Source organism: Maniola hyperantus, chromosome 16, assembly GCF_902806685.2.
Source record: "Maniola hyperantus chromosome 16, iAphHyp1.2, whole genome shotgun sequence".
In the NCBI taxonomy this organism is placed as follows: Eukaryota; Metazoa; Arthropoda; class Insecta; order Lepidoptera; family Nymphalidae; genus Maniola; species Maniola hyperantus.
In genome coordinates this window covers 428,807-445,795 of record NC_048551.1, presented here as the reverse complement: position 1 = coordinate 445,795, position 16,989 = coordinate 428,807, and the positions used below count along the sequence as shown (strand labels likewise).

Sequence of the window (16,989 nt, the reverse complement as noted above, 5' to 3'; positions counted from 1 at the left end):
ACTCCTGCGCGTCGCCTGGCGACTGGGTCACGGGAACGCCGAAGCAAACCACCGCGATCCAGTCAGCGACGTCCACCTCCTCCATGCACGGCCGAGGTGCACCAACTGTGTGCACCTCACCTCCCCCGGAGACCCAACGGGCGACAACGCAATAGCGCGCACTTCGCCCGCGTCTCATCCTTCGCCTCGTCCACTGTGCCCTCTGCTAGTCAGAGGGATACGTGGAGAAACCTCCCCCTGCCAGGCCATTAGCCCTGGCTAACAATATCCCCGAAGAGAGATAATTAGCCATGTTAGCGGGGTGCACCGGCCCGAATACGGCATTTCGAACCAGTGGTAAATTAAACCTGACTATTCATAAGCACTTTTAAAAAGTTTACATGAATAAAAAAACATTCTATTCTATTCTATTCTAATACTGCTCTTCCCCTCGGATGCATCGAGCATCGGACCGAAAAGGGACCAGCAGCACCCAGGCACACTGGAAGGTTACCTGGCTGGCACCCCGTGGTACAGAGGCCTGGGAGGTGGGCCTTATGTCTAAAGTAAGCCTTAATGAGGCCTTAAAATATTTCGATTTTCAAACTTCAGCCAGCTTATAAATTTCTAAACCATTGCCAAAAATTATGAATCACTTGAAACGCTACAACCCTCTTTCTTAAGTTCCGCACCTATTATCCTTGGGAAGAGAAAAAATGCTCAATATTCTGTACCGTCCACAGCGTACGCGCATACTATATAAGCCAACGGCTGCTTCCACGGGCACCAGTCGCCTGACCAGTGTTGCACTAACAACATCACCATGAAACTCCTGGTAAGGATAATAACTAACATTTTAAATTAAACTAGGTTTAAACACTTTATTTTCTCAAAAAAGAACAAAAGTTCACTTACATGAGAAACACCTTAAATGATGTTTTCATCTATATTTTAAATATAGATGAAAACATCATTTAAGGTATGGTGAATTTATACAATAATAAATACTAATTAAAAACAAATTATACTCTAAGTTTTAAAACTATAATGGGGCCGATTCTTTAGTACACAATCTCTAAACTAAACTAAATTAACAGGTCTAAATCTAGTGCTTTCCTTTTCCGCAAGCAACATTATGAAAGGGATAGCAATAGATTTAGACGTGATATTTTAGTTTAGTTTTGAAATTGTGTACAAAGGAATTAGCCACAGTGTTTGACAATGTTTTTTTTAATTTTTCTTTAAATTTTGGAAAAGATTTTTCCTGAAATATGTCTTTCGGCAAGTCATTATAATAGTAGCACTCCGTCAAACTGTATAGTTTTCTAGTAAACTACTATCAATAATAACTTTACTAGTAATAAATAACAATAAAATTATAAAATAGCAATTGGAAATTATATGTCATAACAATTGTTTTATGGTTACTATAAACAATAGGATAATAGATGGAATAAAAACTCATAAAATAAAATAACTAATATATAATAAGAAGTCTCATAAAAATACATAAAGTCGGCATATAAATAAAAACATTACAGAATTAAGTACTTAATTAAAGTTTTATGTAAATATAGTGATAATAGCGTGAACATTTACTTTATATACTTTATTCACAAACTGATTATAATATTTAGAATCATACAAAAACTTACCACACCGAAAATAGAATTTCACAACTTTACACAACAAGATCCAAAAAATTCATAATAATAGTATGTAGGTATTTACACTAATAGAGGGAATACTTAGAAATCCGAATAAACGTATTTTACAATCTAATAATAACTACAATCAAATTTTAAAAATTAAAAACACGACTGCCTCGTCATATTAAATATTTTTCAAAAAAATTATAGCCAGTGTCACTCGGGTTGATATATGAATTTTAACGATACCCCATACAACCAAATCTGTTCAGGCAGTCAAAAGTTATGGTGGAATATACATATAGTTACCGTGGAAACATTACACTCCTTTTTTTGGGCAATCGCGTAATAAAAAGGTAAAGTTTGTAAGTTAGGATGTAAGAGGTAATCTCCCAAGCTACTCATCCGATTTAAAAAATTATTTCACTGATACATAACTACACTATCCCCAAGTGCTATAGGCTATAATTATTATAGTTACGTTTATCGCGAAGAAAGCTAGTTATAAAATACTAAGTTAAAGGACTAAGATACCTACTTATTCAAAATTGAAAACAGAAAAAGTGAATTTTCTCATCGAAGAGTTCGATTTGGGACTTGAAGTGAATTTTCCTCAAATTTTCCGAACAATCTTGTGACAATGAGTGTGAAAAGCCTTCCGTAACCATTTCCCGCCAACCCCTTCAAGTGTTCAAGTGTTTGTCTAATTACAAATGTAAGCGAAAAATTAATTTGAGTGCACTCTAACGCAACTTGTATTCAGAATATAATTGAATACTCGATTTAATTACAGTATGCTTAGTACGAGATTTTATGTCTCACCAACGTTGATAGTATTCGAGTGTCGAAACATTTCAGCGGTATAGTAAAATGGATCCTAACCTGCCTTGTTTTAAAGCTCATGATCGTTTACACTACTACAGCTAGCGCTGCAAGCGGAAACACTGCGAAATTGAAATCAGTGGTATTGAATTTTTGACTTCAATTCAAGGATCTTACGATTCATTTTACTTTGACGTTATTGTGTTTCGGCTCTCAAATACAATCAACGTTTGCGAGACGTAAAATCTTATACTAAGCGTACTGATCATTATATCCCTTACTTTAGGTGTTTCTCCAGTGGCTATGCCAAACTATGTTGTGCTATGAAAGTAATAGTAAAAACTTACCTGTTCTTAGCTTAAACTATATACGTTTCATTCATTATCGTCATGTCAAGCCATCCGATACTGAGTACGAGCCTCCTCACAGAATGAAAAAGATTTAGGCCATAGTTCACCTCGCTAATCCACACTTAGCCACTCGTGCCAATCTTCACATTTGCGGGAACATTATAGAGAACTCTCAGGTCATACGAAGTTTTCGTTCGTAGCTAAAGCAAGTGGTATTTAATTGTATGAAACGCACTTCAGTCCGAAAATCTAGAGATGTGTGCCCGGAATCAAATCCCGGACCCCTCGAATAGAAGGCCGATATCTTAACCAGCGTAAACGCGATTAGGTCCGCGTGGATTTAGGTTTAATAAATACAGTGGAAACTTTGATTTTCCGGAATAAAAAGAAGCCTATATCCGTCTACTGCATGTAATCTCTCTGTACCCAACTTAGTCAAAATAAATTAAGCAGGTGTTTCGTGAAATGGTAACAAAGAGACAGACAGACACAGTTTCACATTTAGGTACAACATAAAGAAATAAAGAAAGAAAAGGCATTTATTTGTTGTTGGTGTCACAGATAAAAACGAAGTACAAATGTAACATTTTCATCTGTGACACCACCCCACATGGGTGTACAGCTCAGCATAATGTCTTGAATCATAAATGCTCAGTATAATGTCATAAATATGGATTGTGCAATTAGATCTGAAAAGACAAAGGGCAAATTAAACGGCAATATAAAGTCCGGCAATTTCATTGTCTGGGGAGGACATTGCGCCAGCTGGTTCCTAAGTACGGACAATTAACGGCTCATGTCCGTGACTCGGCGCCGACTGCCGACTCCGAGGACTTGTGCAATCATAAGTGGAAATTGCCGTGGAATAACCCTGCTTGCTACATGAACTACATCAACTCAAACTCAAACTCAAATTATTTATTCAGAACTAGACGATGCCCACGATTTGTCCGCGTGGATTTGGCTTTTAAAAATCCCGTAGGATCTCTTTAATTTTCCGAGATAAAAAGCCTATGTCCTTCCCCGGGATGCAAGCTATCTCTGTACCAAATTTCATCAAAATCGGTTGAACGGATGGGCCGTGAAAGGCTAGCAGACAGACAGACACACTTTTGCATTTATAATATTAGTAGGTATGGTTTGGTAAAATTTTACGCTTCCTTATTGTCAAAATTTTTTATTTGTAAGATAATATGATATACCTAGTGGTAATAATAATTAATACGTACTTAAAACTAAAGCTACGAGGGTTCAAAATGCGCCCAGGTCTGAGAAGAGGCCCATCGGAGGGCCTATATTCAAGTTTCAAGTCACAGAAAACCTTGCGGATTTGCCTCTTCTTACACGATTACCTAAGAAATTAGAACCCTTATGGGATCTCTTTGTTGTCTGTCTATGTCCGTTTTTCTGACAAGAAAACCTATAGGGTACTTCACGTTAACCTAGAATCAGGAAATTTAGCAGGTAGGCAGGTCTTGTAGGCAAGTAAAGGAAAAAATCCGAAAACCGTGAATTTGTGGTTATGTTACAAAAAAACAGTTTACTAAATCATATATAGATGGCGCAGTCCGTCATTAACTTGCAGTAAAAGTGTTAATAGGTATATCTTGTACGATGGTACGGAATCCTTCGTGTGCGAGTCAGGTTTTTTACAGTAACATGTCTGTGTATTGTTCACAGATTGTCGTCGCCCTGTCCGTGGCAGCGGTCTGCGCTGAGGACGCCAAGAAGACCGAAAAGCGAGGCCTCAGCGGCCTGGGCTACGGTGGGCTGGGCTACGGTGGACTCGGCTACGGAGGCGGCTATGGCGGAGGCTACGGCGGCGGGCTCGGCTACGGCGGATACGGAGGATACGGCGGATATGGTAAGAGGATAACATTAATTTGAATCTCACTACAATTAATCCGGAGACTTCATCTACAAATAAACGTTGTCGAAAATCTCAAACTCTATAGTTATTTTGACTGATTAATTATTGCTTATTCCAAATTCCAAGTACCTGAGCATGTTCCAACTTAACCCGCTGCATTGCTTTCTATTAGTCATTATTAAAGTAATATTTTCTTATAAAAGACCTTATGGAACCTTAGGAAGAGAATAAGAAACCGATTTTTTTACGTCGAAACTCAACAAGAAAATCATCTAAAGAGAAAATATTTAACAAACCTGAAAGGGAATTTTGAAAATGAATAGATTAATTCTTTGGTAAATTAGGTACTTTCGCAATCTTTCGAGGCAGTTATTTTTCCAATTCAAAGATCTCAAATCGTATTTATTTACGAAAAAATATTCAAGCAATTTTACGTCAATCAAAATTAATACGGTAGAAAAATGGAAAAGCATTCTAATTTCGAAATCACTGGAGTTCATAAGAAATATCTTTCTTCAGCTTTTATGAAAATTGTTTTAAAAGTAAGAGAAAGTCGTCGAGTTGAGTAACTAAATATAATAAACGGTTAAATTGCAGATTTCTTTCAGGCGTTCGGAAACTGCAATTAGCACTTAAAACTTCATTAAAATAAGATATAAAACAATCGTGATAAAACTATATCTATAGACTGTTGGTAGAGGAGCGCAAGTTTAAATTGACCAAAGACTTTACGGCACGAGACGCTCTGACTTTCACCGTAGTTTACATTCAAAGATTCGCAGATGACTTCCTTGAAAATTTTAGCTCTTCAAGAAAATTCAGTGGAAAGTTCGTTCTTTCGCTCTTGCTATTGAGTCTTTTGATTGCCAAATCTAGTGCCATTGTTTGCAAGACTTCACGAATGACTTTTTTAAGACCTCTCAAGCTCTGTGATTTGAAACACGGCAAGATAAATAGGTAGGTACCTACCTACTTATCTTTTATAATTGTTTCATGCCAAAGTGTCAAAATCTCATTCTCATAGAAGAGTCGTATCTGGACATCCATCGCATTATTATCCCAAGAAAACTCCTAGGATTACATGAATAACTAGCTTTTCCCCGCGACTTCGTCCGCGTGTTCTACACAAATTTCGAACCCCTATTTTCTCTCCCCTATTTTATTTTATTTTTAGGGGTTGAATTTTCAAACATCCTTTTGTAGCGGATGTCTACGTCATAATAGCTCTGCATGCCAAATTTCAACCCGATCCGTCAAGAATTTTGAGCTATGTGTTGATAGATCAGTTAGTCAATCAGTTAGTCAGCCAGTCAGCTTTTCCTTTTACACATAAAGACTAGCTGATGCCTGCGACTTCATCCATGTGGATTTTTTTTTAAATCCGTGGAAACTTTTTGATTTTCCGAGATAAAGTGACCTATGTAAGCTATGCAAGAAATCACACCGATCCGTTGCTCCGTTGCAGCGTGATTGAAGGACAAACCAACAAAGAAACACACTTTCGCATTTATAATATTATTAGTACTGATGAAAGGGGTGACGACCGTCAGCAATAAGAAACGATGTATGAGAGTTAACTCAAACTCAAACTCAAATTATTTATTCAGAATTGGTAAAATTTTACGCTTACTGATGGTAAGAAAATTAATTTGTAATATGATATAGTGGTGATAATTAATACGTACTTAAAACTAAAGCTACGAGGGTTCCAAACGCGCCTAGGTCTGAGAAGAGCCCACAACAAACTCAGCCGGGTACTCTTTTTACTATCACCACTTTACAAGATCATCTAAACTTATTAGAACTAATAGTGAAAAATCGCAACCTTTCCATTGCCAGAAAACAAGGTCGAAGAGAATTTGTAGTTAAAGAGTTTCAAAGAAAATTCATTAAGCTCTTTTAAAAGACATTTGTTTCACGGGATTCGACTCACGCTCCTCTATTATGTGAAAACTGTAAGAGAGCCCTAATTAATTGCTAATTAGAAGCAGTAACGAACGGAACTCGCTAACTCGAAAACGAAAATCCTCTCAACCGATTAAACTTTGAACTGTCGTATAAATCGCTGACGGCTGAACCGGGTCGCTTAGTATAAGATTTTACGTCTCACCAAATGTTGCTAGAATTCGAGAGTCGAAAAACAATACCGTCAAAGTAAAATGGACCTAAAGGGCCTTGAATTGAACTCAAAAATTCAATGCCACGATTTTAATTTCGCAACTTTTCCGCTTGGAGCGCTGGCTGTAGATGTGTAGACAAACTTGAGCTTTAAAACAAGGCAGTTAAGATCCAGTTTACTATAATGCGGAAAGTTTTCGACACTCGAATTCTAGCAACGTAAAGGTGAGACGTAAAATCTTATACTAAGCGTACTGAGCCGGATCACGGGAAACAAAGTATAAGTTCTTTTGAAGAGATGAACTGACTCAGATGTTTTCAGAATTGGATATAGTCTTGATTGCTTTTAAAACAATCTTTTTCTAAAATTGATTCCAATTATTAAAGTACTACCCGCGATTTCGTCCGCGAGGATTTAGGTTTTTAAAAATCCCGTAGGAACTCTTTGATTTTCCGGGATAAAAATTCACCTATGTCCCTCTCCAGGTCTTTAACTATACCCATTGCAAAAAAATCACGTCAATCGGTTGTTACGTTGCGACGTGATTGAACGACAAACCAGTAAACCAATAAACCAACAAACAAACAAACTTTCGCATTTATAATATGGGTAGGTACTGATTTATTCTGATTTGGTACTAATTTGTAGTTCAGTTTTCTTTTCGTGTACTATAATACCTATAAGCTAAAAGGAAAAACTGACTGACTGATCTATCAACGCGCAGCTCAAACTACTAAATTAATGGACCGTGCTGAAATTTGGCATGCATATAGCTATTGTGACGTAGACATCCGCTAAGAACAGATTTTTCAAAAATTCCTCTAAGGGACCTAGGGGTGAAAAGTAGGGGTCTGAAATTTGTGTAGTACACGTGGAGAAGTCGCGTCGATAAGCTAGTTGAGCAATAAGTATTAAGCTATTTTAATCAGGGCAGCAATGCTTTTACGCCTCTATGACATGCACGCTACAGCGCGTGCGTGCTAGTACACTATGGAAAAAGAAAGATTTTTTATTCGATTATACTTTCATAATTAAGTACTTTTGAATCGTCAAATACATCTGCCACTGGTTCTACAATAAAGACTGGGAGATCGATGTTAATGAAGCTGTGTACAATCTACATAAAAGCGACATTAGCGCTGCAATACAGCGGCAATAAACCGTAGCATTGTTCCCAGAGATGAGAACGTTTGTTTCGGATGCCCATTGTACTGAGCTGACTAAAGAAAGTGTACATCGTCGATTTAAGTATACTTAGTTTAAGCATGCTTAGTTTAAGTATACTTACAATAATTTTGTTTTCTTGTTAGGTTCAAAATGTTTGATACGAATCAATGCAAATGGTATTTTGACGATTCAATAGCACTTGTATAATATTAAGTATAAAAGTATAAGTTTATTTAAATAAAAATGTATTCTACTAGCTGTACCCGTAGTACAAGATTTTACGTCTCACCAAACCAAACCAAATTCGAGGGTCGAAATACTTCTGCGTTACAGTAAACTGGATCTTAAATGCCTTGTTTTAAAGCTCAAGTTTGTCTACACTTCTACAGCCAGCGCTCCAAGCGGAAACATTGCAAAATTAAAATCAGTGGCATTGAATATTTGACTTCAATTCAAGGCTGTTTAGGTCCATTTTACTGTAACGCGGAAGTATTTCGACTCTCGAATTTGGTTTCGTTTGGTGAGACGTAAAATCTTGTACTACGGGTACTGATGCCTGGACTTCGTACGCGTGGTTTCAGGTTTTTAAAAATCCAGTGGAAACTCTTTGATTTTCCAGGATAAAAAGTAGCCTTTGTCACTCTTCTTTAAGTAGGTATACCCATGCAAAAAATCACGTCAATCCGTTGTTCCGTTGCGACGTGATTGAAGGACAAATCAACAAACCAATTAACCAACCAACAAACACACATTCGCATTTATAATAATATGGGTAGTGATATACTGTGATAGATAGTTTTTTTCGAAGTTACTGTACGTAGGTATATTATCTGATCTCCGTTACCTAAAAAGCAAATTGTAGCAAAAATGTTTTAAGTTTCTTACTAAACCATTTCATGTCGCTGAAATAACCAGTCTGAGATGTATCCCACCCCTTAATGCATTTGAGTAAGTTTCAGTTAGCAAATACCCGCTCGTGCTACAATAGCCCTTATCTGCAGGCACTAAACCCGACGGTACTGGACTCGTAACTTAAGGTGGACCATTTCACTGGTAGCATGTGAAAAATCATGTGAAAAGCATTTTCATATGACAACACTTGCTACCTTACTTAAAGTAGCCTGTGAAAAATCACGATGCCAAATCTCATAAAATTCGGAAATTATTTTACCCCTTTAGGGGTGGAAGTTTCAAAAATATTATCTTAAATAAAAATAATATCTTAGCGGATTCTACGTCATAATAGCTATCTGCATGTCTCAGTCCGATCCATCCAGTAGTTTGAGCTGTGCGTTGATAGATCAGTCATTTAGTCAGTCACATTTTCCTTTTATTTATATAGACTAGCTTATGCTCGTGACTTAGTCCGCGTGGACTACATAAATTTCAAACCTCCGTTTAACTCACCACACAGGGGTGGAATTTCGAAAAAGTCTTTCTTAGTGGGTACCTACTCTTTACAAAGAACATACTCTCCGAATTTCATGTCTCTTCGACCAGCGGTTCAGGCTGTGCGTTGATATATAAGTCGGTCAGTCAGTCAGTCAATCAGGACTTTGAATTTCATATAATACAGATTTCGCACGCGCACGTTCATAGATAGAGCTTGCAAAGAGAACACTCGTATCGCTGCGTGTTAGAAAGCATCTGAGTAGTAAAAATATTTGTAAGGAAAGCAAATTTTTGCAAGTGCGAAAATGCACTTTCCGTGAAAAGCCACCTATCAAATATCTGTAGGTTGATTTCGTAAAACCTGCATCAATCATTATTACAATCTTAATTGTTGTGATTGGCTGAATTTGTGGGATTCTTGTTGCAACAATGCATTGTAGCCAATAGTGAGCAAGCGTCAACCAATCAGAGGTGATTGCGATTTTGACATTCCAGCTGTCATTCTACCGCAATTGAGCAGCAGCTCTATACACCTTGATAAAATTTACAAACTATAGCATGTAAAATCACTGTAAGTAAAATTATTATAATTTCACTGAATGAAAACGATTTCAAAGTAGCAATAATGCCCAGCCCTACTCGTAACTATGTACCTATCCGTCTGTACGGCGCGCGGCGTCTAGATTAGACGATTGTTTTGCTCTAATTACCGTAGGAAGTTTGTGAATAACATCTTTATGTTTGGTGTTGCACAGGGAAGTGCTTTCGGACCCTTTGTTTAAAATGTATCCATCGATCATTGTATTAATGACTAGATGCGCAATTTCTGTGGGAATTCTTAGATTTTCTGGGACTAAAATATATTCTTCCCCGAGATGAAAGCTGTCTCTGTACCTACCCGTCAATATCAGTTTAACGAAAGGGCTGTAAAAAGCTAGCAGATAAACAAACAGACAGATACATTTCGCATTTATAATACATATTAGTATGGATATTTGATCCATATGAAATTGGGTCAATAAACTTGAGAATTTGCATATACAAAAGGATTTTGTTTTTTTTTTTTAAATAATTAATCTTTAAAAATAACTAAGTCCTCGCGAGTGAAGTCATGGGAATAAGCTAGTTTAAAAGATACTATTAAAATACACTTTTCAACGTCTGGTTTAAAATAAAGACAAATAATTGCAATGCCAAATACAAGCAAACGTTTAAAATAGCTTACATTTCAAAATAATTCGGGATAAAAACAAATACCTAACAACACATTGTTTGCGTACCAGATAGATGTAATTAAAACAACACTGAATTCACACGTTGATATGAGTAGGTAATCACTTATAATTAGCCGCTGTAGCTAGGGTTGCCAACTTTTATCAGAAGAAATAGAGTATATCTGATTTCAAAAGAAATAAAGAGAATGGGTTTCCAAAAAAGAGTTTGACGACCTCCCTGGCGCAGTGGTGAGCGCTGTGGTCTTAATAGTGGGAGGTCCCGGGTTCGATTCCTGGCAGGGGTTTGGAATTTTATAATTTCTAAATTTCTGGTCTAGTCTGGTGGGAGGCTTCGGCCGTGGCTAGTTATCACCCTACCAGCAAAGCCGTGCTGCCGAGCGATTTAGCGTTCCGGTACGATGCCGTGTAGAAACCAAAGGGGTATGGGTTTAATAAAAACTGCCATACCCCTTCCAGGTTAGCCCGCTATCATCTTAGACTGCATCATCACTTACCACCAGGTGAGAATACAGTCAAGGGCTAACTTGTATCTGATTAAAAAAAAATTAAAAAAAAAAAAAAAAAAAAGAGTATCATTTATTTTATACTAGGTGATGCCCGCGACTTCGTCCGCGTGGATTTAGGTTTTTAAAAATCCTGTGGGAACTCTTCAATTTTCCGGGATTAAAAGTAGCCTATGTCCTTCCCCGGGATGCAAGCTGTCTCTGTACCAAATTTCGTAAAAATCGGTTGAACGGTTGAGCCGTGAAAAGCTAGCAGACAGACAGACAGACACACTTTCGCATTTATAATATTAGTATGGATAGTATGGTTTGTGTAAAAAAGAGTATTTTAGCACACTCTATTAGTGTTATAGATTATAGAGTACACCTACATGATATAGAGTACAATACTCTATTTTAGAGTACGGTTGGCAACCCTAGCTGTGTAGGTACAATGTTAAGGTGCTTATCTTGTCGATTTCTTGTCCCAGTGTCACAGGGCAGCATGTACAGTAGGTACTAACGTGGGAACCTTCCAAGACCTTGGCACACTAAATGATAAAGTATTGTTTTGATTTCCTTATTCTTATACACCTGTTACCTTGAATTTTGCTAAGGTGTCATAGCAATTGAAAAGTTTCTTCAACAGCGTGTTTGGTCAAATCACAATGAGTTACCAGAAAGAACTTAAACTTAAGAACTTATGGCGACCTCGCACCGGAAAATGCAGAAATGGCAGATTAACTATCAGGATGTGTCAAACGAATCGGGGAGCCGCTGGATTCAGGCGGCGCAAGGTGGCGAGTGGATATCCCTACAATAGACCTCAGTACAGCGGACAACAGTGTCTATCGGTTGACAATGATGATGAATTTCCCAGTTTACTGCTACCGGGAATCGAACCCAGGACTTCCCACTTATAAGGTCACAGCGCTCACTACCTACTGTGCCCGGTACCAATCATCATCATCATGATCAACTCATCGCCGGCTCACTACAGAGCACGGGTCTTCTCTCAGGGTGAGAAAGGCGTTTGGCCATGGTGTAGCACGCTGGCTAAGTGCGGATTGGCAGACTTCACACACCTTTGAGAACATTATGGAGAACTCTCAAGCATGCAGGTTTCCTCACGATATTTTCCTTCACCGATAAAGCAAGTAGTAATATTTAATTTATCAAAACGCACATAACTCCGAAAAGTAAGAGGTGCGTGCCCGGGATCGAACCCCCGACCCCCGATTAGAAGGCGGACGTCCTAACCACTAGGCTATCACAGCTTCTATCAAAACCAATAGTGGAAAAGTTTTGACCAACTGGATGGATTTGAATGCGATTGTAGGATCGTATCAAAGTTTGCCAATAAGGGGAACAGCTTTGGGTTTAGCATTTTGAAGCTGATAGATAGCTCGAATATTGCTGTTACCAAATTCCTCTTCACTTTGTAAGCTTGTAATATTGCTTTGAAAAGCTAGAAATTAGAGCATTTTTGAGAGATCGAAGAAGAAACACCCCTTTATTGGATCGTACAGTTCAAGCTAGATAAATAGGTGTCCAATCCTATGTTTTCCATATTCTATATAAAAAGAAAATCTGACTGACTGACTGACTGATCTATAAACGAACAAACAACGGGACTGTTCTGGACGGATCGGGCTCAAAATCTACCACTAGGACCTGGTTCGGATTGTTATTCCTACCAAAAAGAACTATCAAGAAACTCGGCGGTTGCTCATGTAGATTTATTAGAAGACTCATCATCATCATCATCTCAAAACATCATCGTCGGCAAGGGTCTCTGTCTAGTAACCGGAAACCGTTGGCACGGTACGGAACCTTAAAAAATATTCAAATAGCCTATTTTTACTGCCACTCGCTCGCAAATAAACTATTTCCCAAGGAACTGATTAATATTAGTGAATGGTAGTTAGTTTTTGTAAAGGCCACAACAAAAACTGATAGTCACGGTGCATGCCTGACTTAGTTTTTTGTGCAAAATATTTATTATTATGTGACCTTTATAAATGGTCATTGGTTTTCAATAGGTAGGGCACGCTCGCGCGATTACTATTATATGATTATTACGAACTCAATCATTGTGACTCAATGAGCTATGAATTATTGTGACTCACAATCAATCATTCGGTGCAAAAAAGCGGTAATAGCCCAGTGGTTAAGACGTCAGCCTCCTATTCAGGAGGTTGGGGGCTCGATCCCATTCATGACCCTTCTAACTTTTAAGAGTGCATTTTAGTTTCAAAACATCGAGAGGATACCTGCATGCCTAAACCTAAACCCACGCGGACGAAGCCGCGTGCATCAGCTAGTGCACAATATTTTTCTTTATTCGAACTCAATAATTTAATTGTACTTTTTACCGACTTAAAAGGAGGAGGTTCTTAATTCGGCCCAATTTTTTTTTTTTATAAAATACAATAGGTAGTCATCACTTAAGAATAATATAGCTTTCTACTTGTAAAAGAATATTCAAAACCGGTTCAGTAGGTAGTTCAAGAGATTACTTCCTACGAACAAACTTACAAACTTTACCTCTTTATAATATTAGTATAGATGAATCGTTAAGTCCTTATATTTTATCAATCATCTTGGATGGCAAAATTATTTGAAAATATCATTTTTGTTTCAGCTGCCCCTGTGGCCGTCAGCAAAGTAGCTTACACCACCACCCACGGAGGATACGGAGGCTACGGCGGAGGCTACGGAGGCTATGGAGGCTACGGCGGATATGGCGGATACAGCGGCGTCGGTGGATACGGCGGTCTTGGTGGATACTCTGGCCTGGGTAAATAATGTTTTTTATTTATTTATTCATTACTAGCTGATGCCCGCAACTTCGTCCGCGTGGATTTACATTTTTCAAATTCCCGTGGGAACTCTTTGATTTTCCGGGATAAACAGTATGTCACTCTCCAGGTCTTTATCTATACCCATGCAAAAAATCACGTCAATCTGTTGCACTGTTGCGACGTGATTGAAGGACAAACCAATAAACCAACAAACAAACACACTTTCGCATTTATAATAAGGGCACTGATAGGCAAACGCTTGACCACAATCACACCTGATGGAAAGTGATGATGCAGCCTAAGATGGGACGCGTTTACCTAGAATATGCCTATTCACGCTTGTTTTAAAGTCTTGTTTTGTCTTAAATTCTGACTTAAAAATACAATAAGAATACGGGGACTTAGTCATCAAACACCATACTATTAAAAACCTTATTCTTTGCAGGAGGCTACGGTGGAGGACACGGTAGCGGCTACTACGGCTCCCCCATTGGAGGCTACGGAGGCTACGGAGGCTACGGCGGATACGGACACGGTCTGGGAGGATACGGCGGATACCACTAAACTACCTCTGCATCATTCTTCTAATGGCCTGCCCACGACTTTTTCGCTATGAGCGGTAATCAGCACGGCGCGGCGTGCGGCTGAAGGCGAAAACTAACCATCGTAAATATGTCCCTAAGCCGCGTGCACAGTTATTTGAGACGTGGCTTGCAGACTCATTAGAATCCATTTTTGACTGACAAAAACAACGGGCCAGAATTATCTCGGACGTCCGACCGCTTAAGGATGGCCTATGCTTATGTGTCCGCCACTTACGTCCGTTTGCACACTTCAGTGTACATTTTTACTATCCAGATACATATAAGTCGCAGTGGTCAGCCGCGTCCGATAATTTGTTTTCGCCTTCAAACTGTATAAAATGTAAAATACGCATCACCGCTGTCGTTTTAGTCCTAAGGTTTCTTTTCTGGAGACGCAGCGCGTTACGCGTCGCGGGGTGCGATGCGTTGCGCGTCGTACTTACGCCATATAAAAAGCAAACGCTTCTGCATAAACGCTCTCATACTTGGCCATGATGTGTTTGAGTTAACAGCGCGACGCAACGCACCACGCGACGTGCAACGCGCCGCGTCTCCAGAAAAGAGCACTAAGGCGACTTGCCCCAACTAGCCCTAATTTTTTTTCCCGCTCGCCGCTCCGCTCAAAGTCGTGGATGGGCAATAATGTGTTCATCATCCAAATCGATTTAATACTCGACAAATAAGGCTATGGATTTTAATTAAAATCCCTAGATTTAAACGAGAGCTTGCCATGACATTTGTTTTTATAACATCTTGAATATGTCGCCTTGAAGTTACCTTCATTTGTATGTGATAATTTTACAACGAATTTCCTTGAAACCCTTTGTAAATATGTAATAAATGATTTGATAAATATATTTTTGTTATGTTCTTTACTTTCCTTATGTCCACACAAATAACAAGACTATCATAAAACTCCAGATAGGCAAAACTAATCTTCAAATTCAAAATTAACTTAGTAGTTGTCGTTGCAACCCCCTGCCTGACACCCGAACTTTTAAGTTTTAAGGGCATGGGGTTGCCATGTGTCTGGCAATGCATGACGTGATTTATAATACTACTAGCGTATGCTCGCGACTTCATCCGCGTGGACTATTGAGAACCACCTCCTTTTTGGAAGTCGGTTAAACAGACGAGCTAAACATTGCCTATTTTGATAATCAAAATATATAAAAGGAAAAGGTGACCGACTGACTGACTGATCTATCAACGCACAGCTCAAACTACTGGACGGCTCGCACTGAAATTTGGCATGCAGATAGCATTATGACGTAAGCATCCGCTAAGAAAGGATCTTTGAAAATTCAATCCCTAAGGGGGTGAAATAGGGGTTTGAAATTTGTGTAGTCCACGCGGACGAAGTCGCGAGCATAAGCTAGTAAAAAAATAAAAATAAAGTTGTTTTCCGGAATCCCCGGCGCTCCGTGGAGCCCCCTGGCGTCATTACCGATCTACGTTACGTTATCTCTTCTTCTTTTAGAGATAAGAGCGTTAAAAGCCATTTAACGTAAACGGTGTTGATTGGTGGTTGAACGGTGTTGCGATAATAAACTATTGAATGCTTTTAAATTATTTTTAGGGATCCGTACCTCAAAAGGAAATACGAAACCCTTATAGGATTACTTTGTTGTCTGTCTGTCTGTCTGTATGTCTGCCTGTCTGCCTGTCCGTCTGTCTGTCTGTCTGTCTGTCAAGAAACTTACAGGGTACTTCTCGTTGACCTAGAATCATGAAATCTGGCAGGTAGGTGGGTCTTATAGCATACATTAGAGGAAAAATCTAAAAACTGTGAATTTGTGGTTCATCACACAAAAAAAAATTGTGGTCATTTATTAGTATTTTCAATTATCAAAGCAAAATAACTATATTAAATGGGATGTCATATGAAAGGGCCTCACCTGTGAATTCTAAAACAGATTTTTATTTATTTTTATGAATTATGTTTTTGATTTATCGTGCAAAATGTCGAAAAATTGCGACTGTACTACGGAACCTTCGGTGCGCGAGCCTGACTCGCACTTGGCCGGTTTTTTAAAATTCCATTACAAATTAGCACTACGAATTGACTACGAATTGAAACAGTTTTTGGCATCTATAATCTATATCGATAATAATGTTTCCTCGTATTAAAATTTTCAAAATATATTTAAGGTACATGGAAATCATCCATTTACAGTTTAACTATAAACAGTTATAGGTATACTTGAAACTTGAACAAATTACTCGTAAGTTGTGATAATTTAGTGGTAAGGACGTCCGCCTCCTAATGGTAGGGTCGGGGGTTCGACCCCGGGCACGTGCGTTTTTAAGTAAGTTATTAAATATCACTTACTTTAACGGTGAAGGAAACATAGCGTGAGGAAGCTCGCATGCCTGAGAGTTCTCCATAATGTTCTCATAGGTGTGTGAAGTCTGCCAATCCGCACTTGGCCAGCGTAGTAGACTATGGCCAAAACCTTTCTCACTCTGAGAGTGACCCGTGGTTTGTAGTGAGCCCTCGATAGGTCGATCATGATGATGATGATTGCACGGCGTG

The 16,989-nt window shown here is 38.6% G+C and overlaps 1 protein-coding gene across 1 annotated transcript; it reads left to right on the top strand.

Moving 5' to 3' along the window:
* The first annotated feature begins 731 nt into the window (after positions 1–731).
* Positions 732–15,310, top strand: LOC117989350 (keratin-associated protein 19-2-like). Its single transcript, XM_034976701.2, has 4 exons — positions 732–814; positions 4,481–4,664; positions 13,710–13,865; positions 14,315–15,310. The coding sequence occupies exons 1-4, from the start codon at positions 803–805 to the stop codon at positions 14,431–14,433; spliced, it is 471 nt and encodes a 156-aa protein (XP_034832592.1). The 5' UTR covers positions 732–802; the 3' UTR covers positions 14,434–15,310.
* Positions 15,311–16,989: the final 1,679 nt, after the last annotated feature.